Below are 26,097 nucleotides of genomic sequence, written 5' to 3' on the forward strand. Positions count from 1 at the left end.
ACCTGTGCCATGCAGTACTCTGAAGAATATCGATAATGAGATCAAACCTGAAGAAGATTAGCTCCAATAAATAACACGTCTTTCTTTTCAGTGTGACTTGTGTGATGGTTAAATTGAGGATTTCCTTCAATAGCATGGATTTGATCTGATCAAATTTTAGGTGTAGCAAAATATGGTGTAAGTCAATAAGGACAAAGCAATGAGGAAAACAAGTTTCAGCACAGTCACAGAGATTCTCCAGCAAACACTCCTTCCATTATTAATCCAGTTAAACTCTCTGCCAGTTTTAATTTGACACTAATTATAATCCATCAACAAAATTGCCTTATTTAATCAAAGCATTGTTCAAATGATCTTTTTTAGAAACACTCATGCTAAGCATTTGACAGAGTCCCTTTAGTTAAAAGACACAACTAGTGAATTTCAAAATTATTCCTTTGACAACTTAACCCTTTTCTACCAAGTATTTCAAAAGTTTCCATCATTTTCAAGGAAACAGGCAAACAGGAAGAGTAAATAATTCAGCACCAACTAATCACCTTTTGAAAAGTAACTGGACCAATATCTGTTGAAAAAGAGAATTTAAGTAGTAAGATATTAATGGACCTGGTTGTGGGAATCTTCTTCTCTTGGCATTTCTTCACGGACGAAGATTTTGGGAAGGTTATACTCATTGGTTGCAGACCCGCTAGTGGCTTATCAGGCCAATCCGTAACCGGCAGATTCTCCCACAGTGAGTACAAGTGAAGGGGGCAAATGGATTTATCCTTCTCCTCCTTTTCTTTTTCATGCTGGTTCTTCGCTCAGTCTCAAAGGTGTCTGTAGCCCTCCTGATGTAGCATCTCCAGGCATCACAATCTATGGCCTGCGCTTCCCAGTGGCGATGGTCGATGTGGCACACAGAGAGGGACTTCTTCAGGGAGTCCTTGAAACATTTGCATGGGGCCCCTCTGTTCCTTTTACCAGTGCTCAGTTCTCCATACAACACGATCTTGGGCAGGCGACTGTCGTACATCCGAGCAATGAGACCCGCCCATCGTAGTTGGCTTTGCAGGAGGATTGCCTCGATCCTGGTGATGTTGGCTGTTTACAGGACTTCAATGTTTGTGATGAGGTCCTGCCAGCGGATCTTGAGGATGCTGCGGAGGCAGCACTGATGGAAGCGTTCTAGAAGGCAGTATAGGACCCATGACTCGGCGCCAAACAGAAGGGTGGTGAGCACTACGGCTTTGTACACTTTGAGTTTGGTCTGTGCTCTGAGGCTGTGGATGCTCTACGCTCATTTGTAGAGTCTGCCGAATGTACTGTTTGCTTTTGAAAGCCTATTGTTCACTTCCTTGTCTATGGTGGCATCAAACGAGATGACGCTCCCCAAATAAGTAAATTGCTTGAGTGCATTCAGCTCTGCTCCCTCAATGACAATGCTTGGTGGGCTATATTCTTGGAATAAGGAAAGGCAATAAGATTATGGGTGGTGAGGGGATTGGGGTAGTCATGCAATTTCTGTGAAAGGAGGTTTGATGAACTGAAAGGCCTTTTCTGATTCCAAGCTTTACATTCTTATGTAAAATTCACAGCTGCTTTGAGGAAGAAAAATCGTGATGATGATACCACCCTTAAGGTGTGAATTTTCAGTTCTCCTGCACAGTGTAAATGGGGCAATAGTCCAACAAACTAATTCTGTAAAGATAATTGATTGGAAGCATCTTAAAATATGCTGAGGATATGCCATATAATTGTAAACTTTCCTTTTTTTCCTTATATGTGAGTTTTGCATGCATATATAGTGTATATATCTTTCTCTATATACTATGCTTTGCTAAAAACATATCAAGCTACCCTTCCATCGTTCCTGCTGTGGGAACATGGCTATAATTTCCTCTGAGTAAAGTTAAATAAAGATTACTTTACTGAACTGTCATTGATTTAGAAATTAATAAAATAATTCTTCTTTAACTACACATGGGGGAAATATACCCAATGCTTCATGATTTAAAACCTAAATACATTTATTTTAATATTTCTAAATAGGTATGATTTCAAATAAGCTCACTGTTAATGTTTGGACTGCTTTTTAAGTTTAAAAACACAAATTTATTACTTTGAATGTTGGTTGTAAATAAAATTTTTTGTAAGTTTTACACTGGCACAATATTAAGCAATAACCAGGGATATACATTAACCTTTATTAAAAACATGCCTCGATCTATGTCATCAACCTTGCAATGGAATTTAGTTGTGCAAATTTCCACAGCTTTCTAAAACTAATTACATAAAGGATCAGAAAAAAAAATGCAAAAATATTTTATGTGAACTGTTGGCTTGGATTTTGTGTGGCTCTCTGAGGCGGGGTCGGAGGCAGTGGCGGGGGGGGGGGGGGGGGGACGGAGAATCGCAAGGGCGGAGTGGCAAGGGCGCGAAGGGCCAGCCCACTGATTGGCCAGCAGCTCTCGGAGGCGAGACTTACTGCCTCAGAGAGGTGGAAGTCCCACCTGAGTCCAATTAAGGGCCTGGGCCACGTAGAATCGCAGCATGGCTCCCAGGCCCGGCAGAATGGGCTCGCCTCCAAGTTTTTGGCCGGTAGGCGGGGCCTCCCGCCCAACATAAAATTCTGGTCTCTATGTCTGCAAAGTCATTGTTAGCCCAACTTGTTGAAGAGAGGTAGCCATTAACATTGAATGGGTTATTTACATTTCTAATGCTTTCTTCAACACTTGACCAGAGATGACGATTGGTTCAGCATTCCAACAGTTACCATGTGTAATCGCAGTACAGGAGAGGTCACCTGACCTCTTATTCTATCTTGTTTTGCAGTTAAAAAGGTGTCCATTTTGAGCTCAATTCATCAGTTCATTTTATTGTTCATAATTTCTCCTTGTGTGAGCATGGCAAAAGTATACAAAATACACAGTCACAGTTCCAAATAAACATCTACAAACATGGAATTAGAGTAGATAGCTTCAGTGGAAAAGCCAAAACTGGTATAAGAACACGAATCCAAATGGGTTTCATCTGTGTTGTAATTTGTAGGATTCCGAATGAATGGGAGGTGTTTGTCTTTTATGATCTGGTACAATAAATTGACATACAAGAACACAAGAACTAGGAGCAGTTGTAGACCATATAGCCCATCGAGCCTGCTCCGCCATTCAAAATGATCATGGCTGATCTTAGGATTTCCACTTTCCTGTCTGCTCGCCATATCTATTGATTCCCTGAGAGACCAAAAATCTGGCTATCCTACCCCTTAATACAATTCTGCACACAGTAGACTTAGTTGACTATTAAACAACGGCACAAAGATTGAGTCAGCAAACTCAGTGCCATTGTATGTGCTTAATAGTACTGAACCTGCAATGGTTGTTGAAAGAAAAACAGGTGTAGCTCACTAAAACTATCAGTCAGCAGGAGAGGCAGAAGAGCCACAGAAAAACCAGCAATAAAAATAATACATACAGTAAAAAGTGAGTTAGTAGTGCTGGATTTTAGAGATTTTTTTTAGACTAGCCTGCTGTATTAGTTATTTTTAGATCTTTAAGTGGTTGTAAGGTTACTGTACTCACTGGAGATCAAGGAGCACACAAGATTTGTAACCTAAAGGCCAGGCATGGAGGGCAGGTTAGTGTGCTGAAATATATGGCAGTATGGTTTGTATTAAAAGCTCTGATACTTCTGATACCACACAAGTTTACTGCAGTAAAAGAACAACTTCATTAATTTATTGGAAATATTTCAAAGCCACTTTCATAAATAGTGTGGTTAAGTATACTTTGTGAAAAATGCTAGGACAGTGCAACACATCGACAATAAGAGTGTGTGTATGTGAGAGAAATTCCAGATAGTAAAAGAGTGACACATTCAGTACATTTTTGAGAACAAATTCAAGATTTTAAAACACTTGGGACAAGTGCATTCTCGCAGTTACTGGGAAAAATCAATTTGTACTTCACAATGACCCCATTTTCAAGTGCTGGTGCAATTTCATTCTTAATGGCTAAGAACTAGTACAGATCTTGTCAGAGGATAATATGACAATGTGCTAATAGCAAACAATTTTCTTCAGCTAGCCCATCTATATAATCGTTGCAGTGCAGGTGAAAATTAAAGGAGTAAGGAAGTGGAAGAACAAAAATCCTTCTAGCCTTTTGGAAAGATTCAAAAGGCATCTCAAACCTTTGACAGTCTTTGCCAAAGGCTGAAGGGCAAAAGGACTAAAACATGCCAAGCAACAATGAAAGAAGATTAAAGGTACGAGTGTGAGTTTGCAGATATGTGATGGAATAGCCCAGTAAATGAACCTTGTCTGACAGCTATTAAGTGTATTGAATGAGGGTGATAAGGATGTTTGTCACTCCAAGGCATCTCCACATAAGTCAGCATTACCGAATGCCTGGACTGAGGCAAGCACAGTTGACTATTATTATCACTAGCTATGCCAACCCTACGCTACATGTTAGCTGCAGGCGGCCGTGTAGCAGATAGCAAAGCTCTGCATCCACCTCTGCACTGTGAAGGCAATTCTTCTCTGTCATTGTCAGGTAGGTACAATGATGTCTGCAGATATAGCTGTTGGCATCTTGGGTGTGGCTGATCTGCTGACTGTTGATCAACTTGTAGTGCTTTCTTTCATTCAATCCCACTGAAAGCATGGCATATTGGATTGGGGTGCTTCTGAAGACCCATCCACAATACAGTCAGTCATGCCTACACTTGGACCTGTGGTGTTGGAACCTACCTTCAGAGTTGGCAACTGCACATGCAATACTCCTCAATCAAAGTGAGGTATGTCATCTCTGGCTGTAGATGCAGGTATGAGAGTACGAGCAGTTTGGCATGGAACACTTTTGATGGAGCATGACCTTACTTTTCCTCCTGTAAAGGGCTCATATATATGGGGATTCTCATTGGGAAACCTATTAGTGGCTCTAATGGAGCTGTAGGGAGAAACAAGGAGTGACAAATTCTCATCTAAAAACCTAAGCAGCAGCAAGAAATAATGAATAGATTGTGAAAAGCAATCGAGAATTAGACTTCAAAATGTCAATTGATTTCTACTGTGCTCTTCAAATGAATTTTCATCTCCAGCTGGTCCCTAGCAGACATTCAATTTATATGGGGTGGCTTGCACATGGCACCATGCACACTCTGAAAATATTGTGCAGAATGCAAGGATGTCAATCCATCCTCATTTTAATATTTATATGAGAATATTGTCTGAAATGAAGATAGAAATGTGCATGATGAGTAAACAGGGCAGCGACATGGGTCATTGCATCTTTTTCCATCCACTAGTTTAGGAAAATTGGGACCCATCTTCCCTTTAACTTTTTGCCATCCTTTGTGGTGGCCCTGCATTATTGACCTTGATCCTTCATCTTGGTTGCTGAATTAAAACAAAGATCATCATGTGCACCGTTACATTGATCCAGGATCTAATAAGAGGTGTAGCTAACTACATACCTTTCTGATCTTCTTTAGAGCCGACACTGTAACTGGGTGATAACTTTTCAAGTCTTTTAAGAAGCTCCATTTGTTGTCTGGCTAAATCTTTTTGTTCTTGCAATATCTTTGAGTTAATCTGGTTCTCTTTCAAATTCACTAATTCTTTCAAATATTCTTTGACTACCTTTTAGAACATGGAAAATAATTTTAAAATATATAAGTAAAGGTAGGTAGCAAAACTGTTAAAAAAAACAGTAAGTTCGAAGAGTGCTTTACAGAGTTAGTAACAAACATGTTCATACCAAATTCCTCCTCTGTTACTTTACAATAGAGTGTTAGAATAGTGGGCAATGTAATTTAATATGAATGTATTAATGTTAATTACTGATAACACATAGCACAAATTCAACCCAGAAGAATATAATTTTCAAGAAACACTGAATCTACTTGCACATTACAGCCCAACTCTATTTGCCACCAGCCCCAATATTTACATATTTGGCATGTTAGATCATTGTTTCTAAGAATATGCCCTAAATACCCTTCTTTAATTTACAAGTTACGCAAACAGAAGTTGAATAGCTAAGCTACAAGTCATTTCAGAAATTAAGAGATTGAAGAACAATATGTAACACATGATTTTTCACTGGTAATGTTTAAAATCAATATCTAGTTCCTGTGTCTGTTTTTGTCATTTCTCTTTTGATACTTTGGCTAGTTTTTTTTATATTTCTTTGTAATGCCTTTCTTCTGTGAATTTAATGATCATCAAAGTGAAATGATGTTAGCACAGGTGAATGGAGTACTTTGTTTCAGGCACCCAGTGTCAGCATCAAGAACTTCCAGGTTAGCTCTAAATGTAAGCCCATGCCGTGAGGAATTGGGTTGAGACTGTCCAAGCTAATTAACATACAGCCCTTGCAACAAGCAGACAGAAAGAAATTTCATCTCATCAATTTGGCCTGGATTCAAAGCTAGGCCTCAGAGGTAAAGCATTATTGTCTAACCCACTGCACCATCAAGGTTCCATTCTTTTTGTACTTTTAGCACATTTGTGCAACAGAAATACACAGCAAGATAAAAAATAAAAATTGTTGCCTTAGGTCCTCACTGCAGGAAAACACTATGGGCTGCATTTTAAGAGTCCGCTGCTGAAGTAGGTGGCGGATGTAAAAGAAAATGCGGCCCGTCCGCACGGGCACCACGTAACAGAGCCGCTGCGACTTCAAACGCGGCGACTCATTTGCATGGCCGCGGCGACCGCCCCCTGCGATGACGTGAGGGGGGGGGGCTGGTGAGATGCCACCGGCAACGGCGTCCAGCGCCAATGCGCAGGCGCCAGCGCCATTTTTAAAGGGCTTACAGCCCTTAATGGCCATTTAAAATTTAAAGGGCCAGCTAAGTGAACATTTCTCAAAAAACAGTTACATTACCTTTCCATGCATTTCCTCCCCGCCCCCCCCCGCAATGGCATCTCAAAATATTCCTACCCTTTCTGCCCCGGAATTCGTATATTGGGAATCTGACCTGGCAACCCCTCCAACCACTCACAAAGTTCGGCACCTTTGCCCTTTACCCCTTCGCATCACCCACCACCACCCACCACCCCCCACCCCCCCCCCCGACCAATCCGCAGCATTGTCACCCCCTCCCCACCTCCCACACAGAAAAAACATCCTCCTCCTCCCTCCCCACAGGTGTTGCGCCATGTTTCTCTGAACAGGGATTCGAAGGCGCGGCATCGTCGGTAGCCCGAATTAAGATCGGTGCGGCGATTAAGGAGGCGACGGGGCCGTCATTAAATCAGGTATGTAAATTAGTTTACATATTGAAATGGGGGTCCCGTCGCCAAGCAGTGGGGCAGCCACCACGAGGCCTCGCTGATGCCGCCGAGATTGGTACAGGGCCTGTCGCCGTGGATTGCCCTACTGATCTTCATTGCCCCCCTGCCACCGTTCCCAACGGTGGAGGGGCTTTAAAGTCCGGCCCCATGTCTCTAATTTAATTTCTAGATCTACTTTGATCCACAATTTTTTTTTTATGGATATGGGTCAGCATTAGTAAAGTCAAAGAGTCTTCCTCATTCACATATAATTAAGTTACACCAAAGTAGGGCAAAGACAGGTGAGGAGAACTTTGCAAAGTTAAGGTGACCTTGGAACATGACCAGAATGAATCATTGGAGACAGTGAACTACCAGGATACGACAACAGTGCTTAAGGGAAAAGGGTGCAGCTTATTCCATCATACAGAAAAGAGCAGCAAAATAGTTGACTGAACTGGTCAATGTCTTTTCTTCTACCTATGTAGGATGCCAATTCCTTGGGTGGTGGTCATACCAAATGCAAAGCAGAGAGGGAATGGAGACAATGAGTGAATAGGAAGAAATTATCAAACATTCGCAGAGCAAAGGTAAAGACAGAAAAAAAAAAGCATGAACCTTAGGAAATTGCAATAAAAAACAGAAAATGCTAGAAATGCACAGTAGGTTACTGACATTGCAGAGAATGATGAGTGCTGATGTATCTGGCAAGCTTTGCTAACATTTTCAAGCTTAGACCAGAAATAAAGCTTTAAAACTATATTATTTTTTATCTAAAATCATGACAGCAAAATGTTTTGATTTCGGAATAGCAATATTACTGTAACATTACAGTCTCTTCCTGTATCATGATGCATGAACTGGCATTTTTAAAATATCCAGCCCTGGAAACCTGGAATTCCTTGCAGTGCCAACTGTCTGTGGTTCAAACGTTAGCCAAATTGTACTTAAAAGTGAACATGTTCACTATTCAGGAAGACTTCCTCATCTATTAAATTTGAGTTTGTGCTACATTGCATAATTTTTCTACAGATACTTGTGGAATTTTTCCTAAAAATAGATACCAGTGGAAAATGGCATTTCAACAAACATTTGTGAATCACAGTCTGGATTGGTTGTAGGTGTGGATCATGCTCCATAGAAGTGGAATGTAAGAAAGAAATCTCAGATTTTCTTTTACTCGTATGATATTTTGATAATATCTAAGCATGCCACTGACCTCCTGTTGTTTCCTTTGCTCTGTTAGGGCCTGCTGTAGTTGGTTTCTTAGTTCCTCCAGTTTCCCACTGGTTACAGTAGGTGCACGAGTCTGACCTGGAGATACTCCTTCGGTTGAAGGGGTAGACAGTGACTGAGGGAAATGTTTTGGTGTTAGTGGCGTGGAGAGTCTTGAGGACATCAGCGCTCCAGACTGTGATAAGGAGTGTGGCTGTGAAGCAGAGGAGGTTGGAGTAGGAGTGCATGAAGGAGAGGAGGAAGAGATAAGGCAACCATTTGTTGTTTTACAGTCAGAGGTAGACTTGTGATCTGGAAAAAATAAAGCAGAAAAATAAGCAATATTATGCATCTATCACTATCATACATTTAAGTTAGTCAGAAAGTGGTAAAGGTGCCACCTCCAGTATTCATCTCACTCAATAGCTATTTCTGCCAAAGAGCTAGAAATCTCTTACTAATAATTCATTGATATCAAAATTAAATTGAAGTCGGTCAAGTTAAGCCTTCCTTTTGAAGGAATCAACCCAAAATACAAAATTTCAATCATTAATTTGAAGTTATTCAGCGGGGAGACAGCATACCGATGCTTAACTCATTTGTACAGTATTTATTTAAATGAGTTAGCATTTCAGTTGAAAAAGGAAATTCAGAATATTGCCGCAACAAATTCTAAGGCCCACAATCTAATAGGTATAAAAGGAACAGAAGTTCAAATTGGTACAGTTGATATGTTCTTCAGGATTTTGGGCCAATGTTGAATGAACTGTCAAGAACCCAGCACTGTCAGTAATCTTTTACTTGTCCTATGGCTGGCGACTATTTCTTCCAGGCCTTTTAAGCTGATGTGAAAAGTGACCTTGCAGTTGCTTTTGACCCATAGAATGTTTTGAGTAATAGTAGCTATCACAGTTATCAGGGAATGATTTAATGTGCAAAATAATAAAACATTAGCAATGGAGTGTTGTAGCTTTTGATGATGGCAGCTGGTGCTGCACATGATCCCCTAACGCCCTACATGAGGGGCAGTATGAGCTTGAGAGGAGTCGGGCCCCAAACCATGCTGATGAGTGGAGTACTGAGCAGTCTCACTCTGTCCTCGAAGATTGCTTTTCAGTGAGTCGAGTAAGTATGAGAAGCATAAAAGAGGAATTGAGGTCTGGGGCAGTCAGCCATGATCTTATTGAATGGCGGGGCAGGCTTGAGGGGCTGAATGGCCTACTCGGGCTCCTATTTCTTATGTTCTTCATGGGATAGTTTGGAACAGATCTCATGCTTCTGAAAATTGCAAAATGTTGAAAAAAAATGGAACCATCTGTGAATACCTCTTGTCAGAAAGGATCTGCGTTTTGAAAGCAGACAGTGACATCCATTGGAGCTGATTCTAGTAATGTTTTAAGTGATTCCAGCTGGCAAAGTTATCAGGGATAGATTTAATATGAAAATGATAAAATGTTTGCAAAAGTGCTGGAGCAGTCCAGGAATGCAAGTATTAAAAGTCAGCATCAAACGCAATTTCAGGGCAAGAAGATCAGCTGATTATGATATACATAGAAACATAGGAAACTTACAGCACAGAAAGAGGCCCTTCAACCCATCATGTCTGTGCTGGCAGCAGAAGAGCTATGCAGCCAATTCCCACCTTCCAGCTCTTGGCCCATAGCCGTGCAGGTTACAGCACTTCAAGTGCATATCCAAGAATTTTTCAAATACAATGAGTGTTTCTGCCTCTGCCACCCTTCCAGGCATTGAGTTCCAGACCCCCACCACCTCTAGGTGAAAATATTTCCCTCAACTCCCCTCTAATCCTTTTGCCAATTGCTTTAAATCTATGCCCTCTGGTTATTGACCACTCTGCTAAGGGAAATAGGTTCTTCCTATCCACTCTATTTAAGCCCTTCATAATTTTGTACACTCAGTTAAATCTCCCGTCAGTCTCCTCTGTTCCAAAAAAATAATCCTAGCCTATCCAATCGTTCCTCATAGGTAAAAATCGCCATTCCTGGCAACATTTTTGTAAATCTTCTCTGTACTGTCTCTAGTGTTATCACATCGTTCCTGTAATGTGGTGACCAGAACTGCACACAGTACTCTAGTTGTGGCCTAACTGGTGTTTTATACAGTTCAAGCATAACCTCCTTATGTTACGTTCAATGCTTTGGCTAATAAAGGAAAGTATCCCATATACCTTCTTAACCACCTTATCAACCTGCCCTGCTACCTTCAGGGATCTGGAACATGCATTCCAAGGTCCCTCTGTTCCTCTACACTTCTCAGTATCCTACCATTTATTGAGTATTTCATTGCCTTATTTGCCTCCCCCAATAAATTATCTCACACTTTGTCAAATTAAATTCCACTTTTCTACCCGCTTGACCAGTCCATTGTTATTCTTCCTGCAGTCTACAACTTTCTTCCTCACTATCAACAACATGATCGATTTTTATATCATCTGCAAACTTAATCATGCCCTTTAAAGTTAAGTCTAAATCATTGATCACAAAAGCACCCGTTAACTGTTACCCTTTGCTCCCCGCCAGTCAGCCAATTTTGGATCCAACTTTCCACTTGCCCTTGGATCCCATGGGCTCTTACTTTTCTGACCAGTCTGTCATGTGGGATACTAACAATGCTGCGTGTCCTCTTAAAAGTTATATTGCAGCACTTCACTATGCCCAGATTCAGAAAATAGTAATACTCCCTGACCCCCAAATACAAAGCAAGCATCACAACAGTCTTTCCATCTTTCCTCTCTTCCTCAATTCCATTCCTCAGTCATAATCACACTCTCTCCTCGCTCCAGCTTCAAACCTCACTCCTGCACTCCTTCCCGGACTAACTTCGGAGCCAAAGTCCTATTCTTCTCCATCCTATCCCACGACGGGGCGTCACAGATGTTGAAATTCAGTACTCCCCTTCTCGAATCTCCCCTAACTCGTACCCACACCCATGCCCCCAATTTTCCTTTCACCCACCCATGATCCAGCATTTTCCAAATGGTCCAATGCTGGTCAGGGCCACAACTCCGATGCAGCATAATATCAAACTATCCGATGCAGGGTAAAAGGCTATGGCTCTAAATCCACTATTCTCTCTCAAGTCAAACGACGCTCCTTTCCAGCCAATGTCCCAATGCTTGTTGTTCTTTCCCAGCATAGGCAGCAACCTTTCAATCCTTACCAGCCTGAATTCCTCTTGGGTGAAACTGGTCTTCAGCGATAACACAAAATGGGTGATAGCCAACTGAAGGCTGGTTTTACACCACACCAGATCTTCTTTCTTGTTGACCTCAATTAAAAATAAAATTGGGGGTTGTGTAAAATAGATTTCCAATTCACTATCGCCCATTTTGCGCTATTTACAAAGATAAATTGCACTCCCCCTCCCCTGACGTCTAAGGCCAGACTCCAACCCTCCATGTGTATTTGATCCATGTGTCTTGCAGCACCTGTTGGACTCCACCACTTGACACACCAGTAACCTTTCCCCACTTATCTCAGAACTTTCAACCAGGATCTCATCTTAGTGCATGGCCTATCCTTGAAAGAATGTATAAATACAAATTCAGTAAGTTGGTATCAGAATATGTATGATGCATGAACAGACACTTGGCAAAACAGAGAGAGAGAGAGATGACAGATGAAAAAGCGGACCTACAGAAACAGCAAAACACAAAGATGGACTAAAAGACAAAAAGAGAAGTAAAGAGACAACAAAGAACATGTGAGGGAAACATACAGAGAGGAAAAGAATGTAAGACAAACAGAAAAACTCAAAGAAGGACAGAGTCTAGCCCAGGATTTCTGCTCAGTAAAGTGAATGGGCAGGAAATCACTGACTGTTGAGCATAGAAGCAGAACACCTCAGCCAGCAAGAACCAGAGTTGAAGAGAACAAGAGACGCGGTTACAGGAAGAAAAGCAGATTTTATTTATTTTTCATGAGCAAAGTCACAGATCAAATAGCATGCCTGTTAATATTCATGTGTCAAAAATCAGAATGAAGTACACCTTGACTACATTAGAAACAAACAACAGATGTGAATTTCTAGCCTGTGGGAATAAAATTACCTATGTTGCTGAGATTCATCTGACAAAATGACAATGGTAATGATGATAAGAAGGAAGGCAAGACTCATACTTGGAAGGAACAAAATAAACACTAAGAACTTTCTGCAGATATCAAGGCTGCTTTCCAATTCTTATTCTCTGAGCAATGAGAAGTGAATTGCATGAATGGTTACTGACTCAATTACATTATTCCAAAATTTTCAATTACAATAGAAATTCCAGGAGAAATTTCTAGGTGCATTTAAAAATTACTATCTAGGGCAGAGACACTTGCTACATTATAGGATGCAAACATATGCAAGTCACAACACAGGAACTGAATCACATAATTTGCAGTTCTTCCCCAAATCCAGGTTGATGGTTACTAAATCAAAATGTAAAAATCGTACACCATATGGAAGACAGAAATCAGATCTGTTCAACGCTAGGCTTAAAAAAGGCAACAATAAGCAAAATCATTCTAGACTGAGCAAATATTAAATAGACAGCAACTTATATGCATGTTTGGTAATATATGTACTGAAGTATAATTATACAAGTGCGGGGGCTGGAGGGGGCGATTTCCTCTGTATGCCAGGTGTGGTGAAATTATGAATGCCTTTTACTAAGAATTTACTTCGAATTTCACTATACCTAGCACGCAAAGGAAAGCTTCCCAAATTATGCAGTTGATATATACCAAAATATGAAATGTTAACCTCTTTTTCCACCGGATGCTGATTAATCTATTTCGCAATTTTTCTTTTGATTCAACTCTCTCCCATTGTGCACTCATTTTATATTGCTTTTCATTTCAATTATTATTCCCATTGCCTCTCTTTTTCTTCACTGGACCCTCAGCCCACCCATCCTCTCACACACCTCCTGAGGAAAGTCACAGGCATTTTGATGACTGCGACCAATATCACAAGTGTGATCACCCAACAAACTGGCACTTGTGCTAAAAGAGGAAGTCACATTAATTTTGCTTTCTTGGGTTTGAACATTCTGCCATCTTGCAAAATGGGTGCAAGGTGAGCATCTGATGAAACTAATACTGGAATCCATTGTCATCAAATTGAGAAACCAACTATCCTGATTCTGGGTGAAAGCAGAATGTACCGTCATAACAATCTTCGTCAGTTGAGAAACTTGTCTCTTTTAGTCCAAGCTCTGATCCAGAGGCCGATTGCCATTCATCATCATCAGCATCTGAAGGATCCTTTTGCCTACTGTGATGCTTCTTGTGCTCCTTAATTTTCCTTTGCTTTTTCCTGTGTCTTTCATCCCCTGAAGATGAAGTGTTTACTTCCTGTTGTAGAACTGGTTTAGGAATAGGTTTTACAAACTGCACATTGGGTCTGGAAGAAAGAGTTGAAGAATGTAGCATTAGCAAAGGAAGGTACTATTATTCACCTCTCTCACAAAAGCATACCCCTCCATGGTTCAGTTGTTAAGTACACTAAGTGGTCAAGAACTAAGTCCCACAGGTCAAGAAGCTCCTATGTTTAATCCCAGGTCTATGCTGAGTTAGATTTTCTCAGCAGCTTGCGTCAGATAAAAAAGAAAGGTCAGGCTTTCATTCAAGCGCTTTCTGATACTGTTGTAAAGTATAAATAGAATCAGGGCCACTCAGCTCTTGACCTTATTACAGTCTTGGTTCAAAAACAGCTGAACTTAAGAGGTGAGGTGAGAGTGACTTTTCTTTAATTCATTCATGGGAAGTAGGTGCGGCTGGCCTGGCCAGCATTTTTTGCCCATTCCTACTTGCCCTTGAGAAGGTGGTGGTGAGCTGCCTTCTTGAACCACTGCAGTCCATGTGAGGTAGGTACACCCACAGTGCTGTTAGGAGGGGAGTGAATCAAACGATTGACATTCAATGGCATTATGATTGCTGAATCCCCCACTATCAACATCCTGTGGGATACCACCTACTAGCAACTGAACTGGAATAGCCATATAAATACCATGGCTACAAGAGCAGGTCAGAGGCTAGGAATCCTGCAGCGAGTAACTCACCTCCTGACTCCCCAAAGCCTGTCCACCATCTACAAGGCACGATTCAGGAGTGTGATGGAATACTCTCCACTTGCCTGGTTGGGTGCAGCTCCAACAACACTCAAGAAGCTCAACACTATCCAGGACAAAGCAACCCGCTTAATTGGCACCCCATCGACAAACATTCACTCCCTACACCACCAACACACAGTGGCAGCACTGTGTACCATCTACAAGATGCACTGCACCAATGCACCAAGGCTCCTTAGACAGCACCTTCCAAACCCATTACCTCTACCACCGAGAAAGATAAGGGCAGCAGATGCAGGGAACACCACCACTTGCACGTTCCCCTCCAAGCCACACACCATCCTGACTTGGAACTATATCACCGTTTCTTCACTGTCACTGGGTCAAAATCCTGGAAAACCCTTCTTCACAGCACTGCAGGTGTACCTACCCCACATGGACTGCAGTGGTTCAAGAAGGTGGCTCGCCACCACCTTCTCATGGGCATTTAGGAATGGGCAATAAATGCTGGCATATCCAGCGACGCCCACATCCCATGAATGAATTTAAAAAATGTTCAGTAATGATGACCCGCATGCCCAAGTAGAAGGAAACACTCACTGTCCGCACTGATTAGACAAAGAATAGCCACATGGGTTAATACCTTGCATTTATATAGCGCCTTTAACGTAGTAAAACATCCCAAGGTGCTTCACGGGAGTGTTATCAAATATTTGACACCAAGCCACAGAAGGAAATATTAGTGCAGATGACCAAACGCTTGATCAAAGAGGTAGGTTTTAAGGATCATCTTAAAAGGAGGAAAACAAGGTAGAGAGGTGGAGAGATTTAGGGAGACAATTCCAGAACGTAGCGCATCGGCAGAATATGGCACAGCCACCAATGGTGGAGCAACTAAAATCAGGGGCTGCATTTTAAGACTTCGCCGCCAAAGTAGGCGGCAGACATCAAAAAATACGGCCTGCGTGCACAGGCACCACATCACGGAGCCGCCGCAATTTCAAACACAGCAACTTATTCGCATGGCCGTGGTGTCCACCCACCCCCCGCAATGACATGGAGGGGGCGGCAAACCATCGGCAGCAACGGTGTCTGGCACCAATGCGCAGGCACCATTTTTAAAGGGCTTGCAGCCCTCAATGGAGATTTAAAATTTAAAGGGCCTTGTAACGGAAAATATTGTAAAATTAATTGAGACAACCTTTCAATGCATTCTCCCACCCACCCCCCTCCCCCCCCCAATGGAATATCACAACATTCCTGGCCTTTCCCCCCACCCCCCAGAATTCCAATATTGAAACTTTGACCTTCCCCCCCAAACCAATGTTCGGCACCTTTGTCCTTTACTCCTTCCCATCACCACCCCCCCCCCAACCAATCCAAGGCCTTGTAACCCCGCTCCCCTCCCTCCCGCACAGAGAAAGAAATTTCCTCCCCCCGCCCCACAGGTGTTGCGCCACATTTCCCTGAACGGGGATTCGAAGGCACGGCATTGTCGGTGGTATTAATGAAGATGGCAACGTGATGGCAAGATCGCTGTGGGATGAATGGTAAGTAAGCATTTACATATTTTAATGCGGGTCCCATCGTCAAATGGCAGGGCAGTCTCAACGAGGCCTCGCCACCGCCGCCGAGATCAGTATGGGGCCTGCCGTCATCGGGTTTTAACACATCAGTTGGAAACCTGAATTAAACTTTCAAAAGAAAACAGCTAAAATGGCCACCACAATTTGCATCAAAATACCTCACATACCAAGACATTGAAGTGGAGACAAATGTCTGGTTAATCTCCCACCAGAACAGTGGCTTGCGAATTTGAATTTTACCTGCCTTACATCCATTAACAAGACATTCAGAGCCATCTTGAAATATTAACACAGGTGGAGAGGAACCTCAAAAGGTAAACACTGAAACAATGGGACCCAAGAGAAAGATTGGAATTCTTAGACTTGAACTAATTAAGATGCAAAAGAGAGAATATACTGGACAATTATGTGACAGTCTCTCCATCTGTATGAGAACTTGAACTTTATTTCTGCCACGGCAGACAAGCATCTGCTTTTGACCAGTGCAGGACCCAAGTGGGGGGTCTGTCTCTCTCTCTCTCTCTCTTTTTCCAGGCAACACTGTAAATTCAAACACTGCCTGCAGGCTGCAAAACATCCAAGTCTATCATTGATGCAGACAGAGACCCCAGGGAGAAAACCATCTGCATCACTGTGTCCAAGAAAACCCTGAACCAGGTGACCACCTCTACCAGCCAGGAACTTCAGGACCAGGAGTTCATCCGGAAGACAATTGAATTACCAGATGCCACAGATTGTACATTCTTTTATTTGTTCTGGTCTCTAATCCAACCAATCTATTCTTCTTCACTTTGTAACCTATTTGTGTGTGTGTGTGCACGTTGAAAGTTGGAGTGTAGTTTATTATTTTACTTAGATTGGGTTTTGGTTTTGACTACAATAAACTAATCTCTTTCTTGTTTAAACTCAAGAAAACCTGTCCGATTGGTTCTTTTATGATCACAGCACACAAAAGGGTTAACACTCATTGAATTGGTAAGCACATTCACTTTAAAAGCAATAAACTCTGTTGTGGACAAACAAGGAGAGGGACAAGAGGGGAGCCTTTTGACCCCCTCCTCACATGATCGTAACAATGATGCATGTCAGGTGAATTCTGCAAGTAAGAACCAGGCCTTATACAATAGGTTGAGAAGGAAGGTGAAGAGGAAAATAAGACTAGCAAAGAGAGAATATGAGAATAGAATGGTAGTCAACATAAAAGGGAACCCAAAAATCTGCTACTGGCATGTAAACAGTAAGCAGGGAGTAAGAGGTGGGGTGGAGCCTATTAGGGACAAGGAGGATAAAATACGCATAGAGGCACAGGGAAAGGCCAATATACTTAACGAGTACTTTTAATCAGTGTTCACTAAGGAAGTGGAATCTGACAACATGCTGGTAGAAGTGGAGAGAGTAGAGGCAATGAATATGATAAAAAGTGAGAGGGGGATGTACTAAAAAGGCTGGCTATACTTAGGGTAGATAAGTCACCTGGTCCAGATGGCTTGCATCCCAGGTTGCTAAAGGAAGTGGAGATGAAGATAGAAGAAAGAGTTGCCATAATCTTCTAATCTTTCCTGGATATGGGGGAAGTGCCAGAGGATTGGAGAGTGGCAAATATAACACCCTTATTCAAGAAAGGGTGAAAGGGCAATCCTACCGACTACAGGCCAGTTAGTTTAACATCAGTGGTGGGTAAGGTTTTAGAAACAATAATCAGGAAAAAAAAAATCAACAGACACTTGGAGAGGTTCGAGTTAATTAAAGTTAGCCAGCAAGGATTTGTATAAGGCAGATCATGCTTGAGTAATCGAACTGAATTTTTTGATGAAGCAACAGAGAAGGTTGATGAAGGGAATGTGGTGGATGTTGTTTAAATGGATTTTAAGAAAGCATTTGGTAAGGTACTACATAAAAGACTAGTTAACAAAATTGAGGCTCATGGAAAAGGAGCGTCAGTGTCCAATTAGATAAATAAAAATTGGCTTAAGGACAGAAAACAGCGAGTCATAGTAAATGGTTGCTTTTCAGACTGGAGGATGGTAGACAGCGGTGTTCCCCAAAGGTAGGTGCTGGGACCATTGCTATTTTGCTGTATGTAAATGACTTGGATCTTGCATTACAGAGTAGAATCTCAATTTGCCGATGACACCAAACTTGGAGGTGTGGCAAACAGTGAGGATGATATGAACGGCCTGCAGCAGGCTATAGATAGGCTAACTGAATGGGCACAGCGATGGCAGGTGGAATTTAATACTGACAAGTGTGAGGTGATGCATTTTGGCAGAAGGATTAGGGAGAGGCAATATATACTTAATGGCACAGTTCTAAAGGGTGTGCAGGAACAGAGGGACCTGGGGGTGGATGTGCATAGATCTTTGAAAGCGGCAGGACATATTGAGAGAGTGGTTAGTAAAGCATATGGAATCTTGGGCTTCATAAATAGAGGCATTGAGTACAAAAGCACGGAAGTTATGCTTGAACCTATATAAAGCTCTGGTTAGGCCCCAACTGTAGTATTGCATCCAGTTTTGGTCACCACACTTTAAGAAGGGTGTAAGGATCCTTCAGAGATACAATGGAGATTTACCAGAATGGTTGCAGGGATGAGGGATTTTAGTTACTAGGTTAGGTTGGAAAATCTGGGTCTGTTCTCCTTCGTGAGGGGAGATTTAATAGAAGTGTACAAGATTATGTCAGAGTCATGAACGTGCTATGTTGAATGATGATTTTTAATTCATTGGTTGGAAACCTAAAGTAAACTTTAAAAAAAAAAAGCTGAAAACCTAAATTCAACTTTTAAAAAGCAGCTAAGATGGCTACTGCAATTTGCATTGAAATACCTCAAATTCCAAGGTATCGAGGTGGAGACACATGTCTGAATAGCCCTCATCCAGAACAATGGCTTGAGCATCTTGAATGAGCTATCTGGTATGGCCTTCATTAGCAAGACAGTCAAAGCCATCTTAGAATATTAACACTAGTGGAGATGAACCTCAAAGAGCAAACACTAAAACAATGAGACCTGAGAGAGATTGGAATTCTTAGACTTGGATCTCATTCAAGTGAAAAAGAGACTACACTGGGATAATCATATGACAGTCTCTCCATCTGTGTGAAAATTTGAAATTTCTTTTGGACACATCAGACAAGCATCTGAGGATTAGGCCAGTGCAGGACCCAAGTGGGTCTGTCTCTCTCTCTTACTCTCCAAGCTATACTGTAAGTTCAAACCCTGTTTGCAGGCTGCAAAACATCCAAGTCTATACTGATGCAGACAAAGTACCCGAGGAGAAAAGCATCTACATCGCTGTCTCCAAGTAAACCCTGAACTAGTTGGCCACCTCTACCAGCCAGAAACTTCAGGACCATGAGTTCATCTGGAAGACCACTGAATTACCAGACTCCACAGAATGTATATTTTTTTTGTTTGTTCTGGACTCTAATCCAACCAATCTATTCTCCTTCACTCTGTAAACTATTTGTGTGTGCATGGATTGAAATTGGAATATAGTTTATTATTTTACTTAGATCGGGTTTTAGTTTTAAGTACAATAAACTAACCTCTTTCTTGTTTAAACTCAAGAAAACCTGTCCGATTTGTTCTTTTATGATCACAGCACATAAAGGGTTAAACACTCACTGAATTGGTAAGCACATTCACTGTTTAAAAGAAAGAAACCCCGTGGCAGTCAAACAAGGATAGGGACAAGAGGGGAGTATTTCGACCCCTGCTCACCTGATCGGAACAGAAATTGGGGGCTCACGTCTGGGATCAAAACTCAAAGAGAAACGGGAAATTTGAAGTGGGAAACCAAATTGATCCCTAGCAAAAATGTAAAAACTTCAATACAGATTTTCTTATGGTTTTCAGTGCTCGAGTCCTAAAATGTCCACATTTGAGACCAGTACCTTCCTAAACCAGAATGAAGTAATTTGTAACAGGTTAAAAGCCTTATCTATTGAAGAGTTGTGGAATGGACCTGGGCAGTTAGAGATTATTATCCATCCAAAAGCTAGAAAACCTGAAATCGTAAAATTTGTGGCCAACCATTTTGCACTTGAAACTGAAGAATCGGAGACAAGTTTAGAGTTGGAAACAAAGTAATATTAGATAAGGTACAGCTAGAACAGAGGAGACTAGAATTAGAATTCCAAAAGGAGAAAGAGCAGACAGAGGGCTGAAATTTATACTCTCACCACTATTTAAATAGCCGGGATGGCCCGCCCACCCCTCAATCACATGGAGGGGTCGAGCTGGCCATCCTCGGCCACGGCATCAGCTGCTCGTATGCAGACGCTGATACCATTTTAAAAGGGCTTTGAGCCCTACTGTTCAATTTAAATATTTAAAGGAACAGTTAATTAAAAAAAACATTTATTTTGCCCCTCTCCTACTGCTCCAATAATCATACAATTAATTACTTGTCCTCTCCCCACAAAACACTTAACTGGACCACCTGACCTCCCCCCCCCAAAATGTATAAACTTTAACCTAAAACCCTTCCCACCATCCCCTTACACCAATGATGCCACTTTAACCCCGCTTCCCCCCCGACACTGAGAAACTTACCTCCTCCCCCCAGTGGTCCGCATAGTTTTCTTGGGGATCCGAAGGCACGGGAGTGCCGGCCAACGGCATGAAGTTCGCACCAGGACAGATGGCGGGAATGTAATTATAATTAATTCATTGATTTTAATTTATTTAAATGGCAGTCCCATTGTCGAGTGGCACAGGGCCGTCATGAGGCCTTGCCACCACCGGCAATATCGGGCCAGGCACTCCTGGCGTCGAGGTGCGTAGCAGCCCTCTCCCAGAGGCATTTTCCACCTCCCCCGGCCTCAACCCCCAACTTTGGGGGGGGGGGGGGGGGGGCTGTAAAATTCAGCCCGGAGTTTCAGGAAAAGAGAAAAATGCTTTGCAAATGGAGTTAAGGCAACCTGAATGAACTAGGGGGAGATTCAATGCACCCAGTGAAGGCACCACTAGTGAGGGAACTACCCCTAGCTCAGGTCTGACATTCTCCCAGTTGATTTCAAAGTTCAATGAGGGGGATGTGGAAGCATTTTTCATCTCTTTTGAAAAGCTTGCAGAACAGCTGAAGTGGCCAGCAGAGAGCTGGACTCTGCTATTGCAAAGCAAACTAACAGAAAAAGCCCATGAGCTGTATTCCCTATTGCCTAATGAGAGTTCATCAGACTATGAGATGACCAAAAATGCTATCCTGAGTGCATATGAGCAAGTACCGGAGGCGTAGCACCAAAAATTCCGAACCCTCTGAGAGCAGCTTGAACAAACTTACCTCAAGTTTGAATGAATTAGGTAACTCTCTTTTGACCAATGGATACGGGCCCATGTATGAAAACCCCAGAGAGGCATCCTCCTCGAGGAGTTCAAAAACTTGCTTCCCCTTTCCATTAAAAGCCATGTAGAGGAACGAAAGGTTCCAAGAGGCAGGCAGGCAGCAACCCTGGCTGAGGAATTTACCCTTGTCCACAAGCCCTTACCCCAAGGTACACCTTTCCCTAGTCACCTCCAATAAACCAAAAAGGTGGGAGGGTGACAGGAGTCTGAACAGCCATGGGCGAGAAGGGAAAGTTGGGCACAGAGTGGGCCCTCCTCAGGCCAGAAAGGACAGTGCTGAGAGAAGGAGTGATGCTCAAAAGCTTATGCGTTTCCACTGCAACAAGGCAGATCACCTTCGAGCTGACTGCTGGAAGTTATGGGGAAAACCGTTAGGATTAGTCAGAGCACACCACACCAGTGCAGAAAAAGAGGCCTTGATGGAAAGCACAGCAGACCAGGCTGTGGCTTTAACTGCAACAGTAAGACCCAGTCAACATACCACTGAGAGTGTGGGAAAACATAACAAAATCCCTGAGTGTTACCAGGATTTTTTGCCCAAGGAGTGAGGCAAGCAAGTCCACAATCATAGATATAGGGACCACCAAATCACTTCTGCTGGGAAAAGGCATGACCTTTCCCCCAGAGAGTGCATTGAATGCTATAGTGCTAGTAAACAGTATCGGAGGAAAGTACATGCCCATACCTTTATACAGGGTGCACCTGGACTGCGACCTTGATTCAGGACTGGTAACTGTGGGGATTATCCTTAGTTTATCTGTGGACAGGGTCGACCTGCTCCTGGGTAATGATCTGGCAGGGGCGAAGGTGGTAGCTTCCCCAGTGATTTGAGAGGGACCAAAAGAGTTCAGGGAGACAGAGCAGTTGCAGAAGGTCCCCAGCATTTTCCTTGACTGTATGGTGACCTAAGTCCATGGCCAAACAAGCTCCATCAGAGGAGGCTGAACTGACACTGCACACAGATGACCCTCATGTCTTGTTATCTGAAACCTTCTTTGGGAAGTTAGAGGACCCAGAAGATGTGTTAAACAGTACAGCAAGCCGACCCAGTGTTAGAAAAATTAGCAAAGACTGCCCAAACTGAAGGTAAAGCATGGGAGTCCCAGAGTGCTACTATTTCAAGAATGAGGTGCTGATGAGGAAGTGGAGACCTTCTCACAGACCTGCGGGCGAAGAGTGGTTCACAGATAGTGGTGCCACCGAGATACCATGTGTGTGCGTGTGTGGTTTTAAGTACAATAAACTAACCTCCTTAAATAAAAACAAAAAGTGCTGGAAATACTCAGCAGGTCTGACAGCATCTGTGGAGAGAGAAGCTTCTCTCTCCACAGATGTTGCCAGACCTGCTGAGTATTTCCACCATTTCTTGTTTTTATTTCAGATTTCCAGCATCTGCAGTATTTTGCTTTAAAACTAACCTCCTTCTTGTTTAAACTCAAGAAAACCTGTCTGATTGGTTCTTTTATGATCATAGCACATAAAGGTGTTAAACACTCACTGAACTGGTTAGCACGTTCACTGTTTAAAAGAAATAAGCCCTGTTGCAGTCAATCAAGCAGAGGCACAAGATGGGAGTCTTTCAACCCCTCCTCACCTGATTGATCTAAGCCTGTAGTTACAGTTAGATAAGGAAAAACTGTTCCCATTAACTATTGGTATAAGGACTAGGGAGCACAGATTAAAGGTTTTGGGCAAGAGATGCAGGAGGAAAATGATGAAGTACCTTTTTACATGCTAATGACCTGGAACTCGCTGCCCACAAAGGTGGTGGAAATGGAGACAATTGGTTACTTCAAAAGGAAATTGGATGGCCACTTGAAGGAGCTAAACATGCAGGGCTACGGGGATTGGGTAGGGAGTGAGACTGTCTGACTAGCTCTGTGGAGAGCCTACATGGACTCAATGGGCTGAATGGCCTCCTGTGCTGTAACTGACTCTATGAGGACACATTGACAATATAATTAAACACTAGAAAGGGACAAAAGCAGAATTCTGTCTGTCCTTCAGGAAAACCTTTTCATACTCAACTTGTACTCTGAAAAAGATTCATTGTAGTACTCCACTTAACTCAGTTTAGATCTCAAAGCTCTCATTAACAACAGAAGAGTATTTGACAGAATATTCATTGTTGCCCTTTCTCTTTCCCAGTCACGTCTTTTCTTTCATGAATTCTGCACTGAATGTGATGAGAGTAAAAAGGACTATTCTAGAATTTGTTTGTATTTGTTCTAGGGTGTGGGCGACACTGACGAGACCAAATTTATTCTTCACCCCCCAGCTACCCTGAGGGGGAGGTGGTGGGCCTTCTACATTTCTTGTGATAATGAACTCCTATAATGAGTCATCGACCTGAAACATTAACTCTGTTTTTCTCTCCATAGATGCTACCAGACCTGCTGAGTGTTTCCAGCATTTTCTGTTTTCGTTTCAGATTTCCAGCATCTGCAATAGTTTGCTTTTGTCTCCTATAACGGTTTTAGGTAGGAAATTTCACAATATTGATCCAGCATTTGCAAAGTAATGGAAATATATCCACATCAGAATGATGTATCATTTGGAGAGCGCTTAACAACAGAAGAGTATTTGACAGAATATTCATTGTTGCCCTTTCTCTTTCCCAGTCACGTCTTTTCTTTCACGAATTCTGCACTGAATGTGATGAGAGTAAAAAGGACTATTTGGAAGGTGATGGTGATCCCATAATATTGCTGTCCTGGCTCCTCTCAGTCGTAGAGGTCACATCGAAGGGAGGCGCTGTCAAAGTTTCTACCATTTATCCTGTAAATCATGCACAGAGCATCCAGATGATGCTGTTATTTTGTTCTTGCTGGATAAATATTTTGAAATTTCCTAGCAATGCTATTGTAGGGGCACCATTGTCACAAAGATGGAGGAGTTGGATGCCACTCAAACGGCTGCTCTGTCCCTGATGTTGTCAGGTTACTTAAGTACACATGCAGCTGAATGGTGAGCAGTCCAACACAATTCTGACTTGAGCCTTGTAGATAGTAGATAGGCTTTGAAGGGTTAGGAGGTGAGTCACTCAACAAGAGTAGCCAGTCTTTGCCTTGGTCTTGTAGCCAAGGTGTTGACTTGTTAACTAACTTGCTTGAGTTTTTTTTCTGATGAGATAACAGAGGGTTGATGAGGGTAATGCTGTTGATGTACACGCACATCCAAAAGGCATTTGATAAACTGCCACATAACAGGCTTGTCGGTAAAGTTAAAGACCATGGAATAAAAGAGACGTAGCAACATGGATACAAAATTGGCTGAAAGACAGGAAACAAAGTAGTTGTGAACGGTTGTTTTTCAGACTGGAGGAAGGTATATAGTGGGGTTCCTCAGGGGTCAGTGTTGGGACGCTGCTTTTCTTGATATATATTAACGACCTAGACTTGGGTGTACAGGGCCAAATTTCAACATTTGCGGATGACACAAAACTTGGAAGTATTGTGATCTGTAAGGAGGAAAGTGACAAACTTCAAGAGGACTTAGGCAGCCTGGTGGAATGGGCGGACAAGTGGTGGATGAAATTTAATGCAGCAAAGTGTGAAGTGATTCATTTGGTAGGAAGAACGAAGAGAGGCAATATAAATTAAAGGGTACAATTCTAAAGTGGGTGCAAGAGCAGAGGGACCTGGGGGTATATGTGCACAAATCATTGAAGGTTGCAAGACACAGGTTGAGAAAGTGGTTCATAAAGCATATGGGATCCTGGGCTTCATATTTAGAGGCATAGGGTACAAAAACAAGGAAGTTATGATAAACCTGTATAAAACACTGGTTCAGCCTCATCTGGAGTATTGTGTCCAGTTCTGGGCACCACACTTGTGGAAGGATGTTAAGGCATTAGAGAGGGTGCAGAAAAGATTCACGAGAATGGTTCCAGGGATGAAGAACTTCAGTTATGTGGATAGGTTGGAGAAGCTGGTTCTGTTTCCCTTGGGGAAGAGAAGGTTGAAAGAGATTTGATAGAGGTGTTCAAAATCATGAGGGGTCTGGACATAGTAGATAGGGAGAAACTGTTCCCATTGGCCAAGGGATCCAGAACCAGAGAACACCAATTTAAGGTGACGGCAAAAGAAGCAACAGGAGGAAAATCTTTTTCACGCAGGGACTGGTTAGGATCTAGAGTGCACTGTCTGAGAGTGTAGTGGAGGCAGATTCAATCAATGCCTTTAAAGGAAAACTGGATAATATCTGAAAAGAAAATATTTGCAGGACTATGGAGAAAAGGCAGGGGAGTGGGACTAGGTGAGTTGCTCTTGCAGTGAGCCGGCAAGGACACACAGGCCTTCTTCTGTGCTGTAACAATTCTAAGATTCTATGCTGTTCCGGTTGCCAGGGCCCACAGCCTTTGTTATATTGAGTGCACTCAGCTGCTTCTGAATGTTATGTGGCCTGAGCTGAATTGTCTAAGTGTTGTCATCTATGAAGTGGGCACCTCAGAATGAGACTGAGTAGGATCATCCATTCAGCACTATTGGCTGATGGCACTTGCAAACACTTCAGCCTTGTCCTTTGCACTTATGTACTGGCCTCCACAATGGAGTTTCCTTCTCCTGTTAGTTGTCTGATTGTTTGCCACCATTGGCGACTGGATGTG

General features: G+C 42.4%; 1 protein-coding gene across 5 annotated transcripts in view; it reads right to left on the reverse strand.

Annotated features, from left to right (window-relative positions):
• Positions 1-26,097, reverse strand: part of LOC137371185 (von Willebrand factor A domain-containing protein 3B-like) — a 293,943-nt gene that overhangs the window by 59,975 nt on the left and 207,871 nt on the right. For 4 of the 5 annotated variants that reach the window (XM_068033287.1, XM_068033286.1, XM_068033288.1 and 1 more), the window contains 3 exons: positions 13,650-13,888; positions 8,484-8,791; positions 5,461-5,626 (listed from right to left, as the gene is read on the reverse strand). In XM_068033287.1, coding sequence (XP_067889388.1) covers positions 5,461-5,626; positions 8,484-8,791; positions 13,650-13,888 — 713 coding nt within the window. Of the gene's footprint in view, positions 1-5,460; positions 5,627-8,483; positions 8,792-12,433; positions 13,889-26,097 lie in introns of those variants that run through there. The other variant, XM_068033290.1, reaches the window with a different exon arrangement.

This window comes from Heterodontus francisci, chromosome 6 (genome assembly GCF_036365525.1).
Source record: "Heterodontus francisci isolate sHetFra1 chromosome 6, sHetFra1.hap1, whole genome shotgun sequence".
NCBI classification, from domain to species: Eukaryota; Metazoa; Chordata; class Chondrichthyes; order Heterodontiformes; family Heterodontidae; genus Heterodontus; species Heterodontus francisci.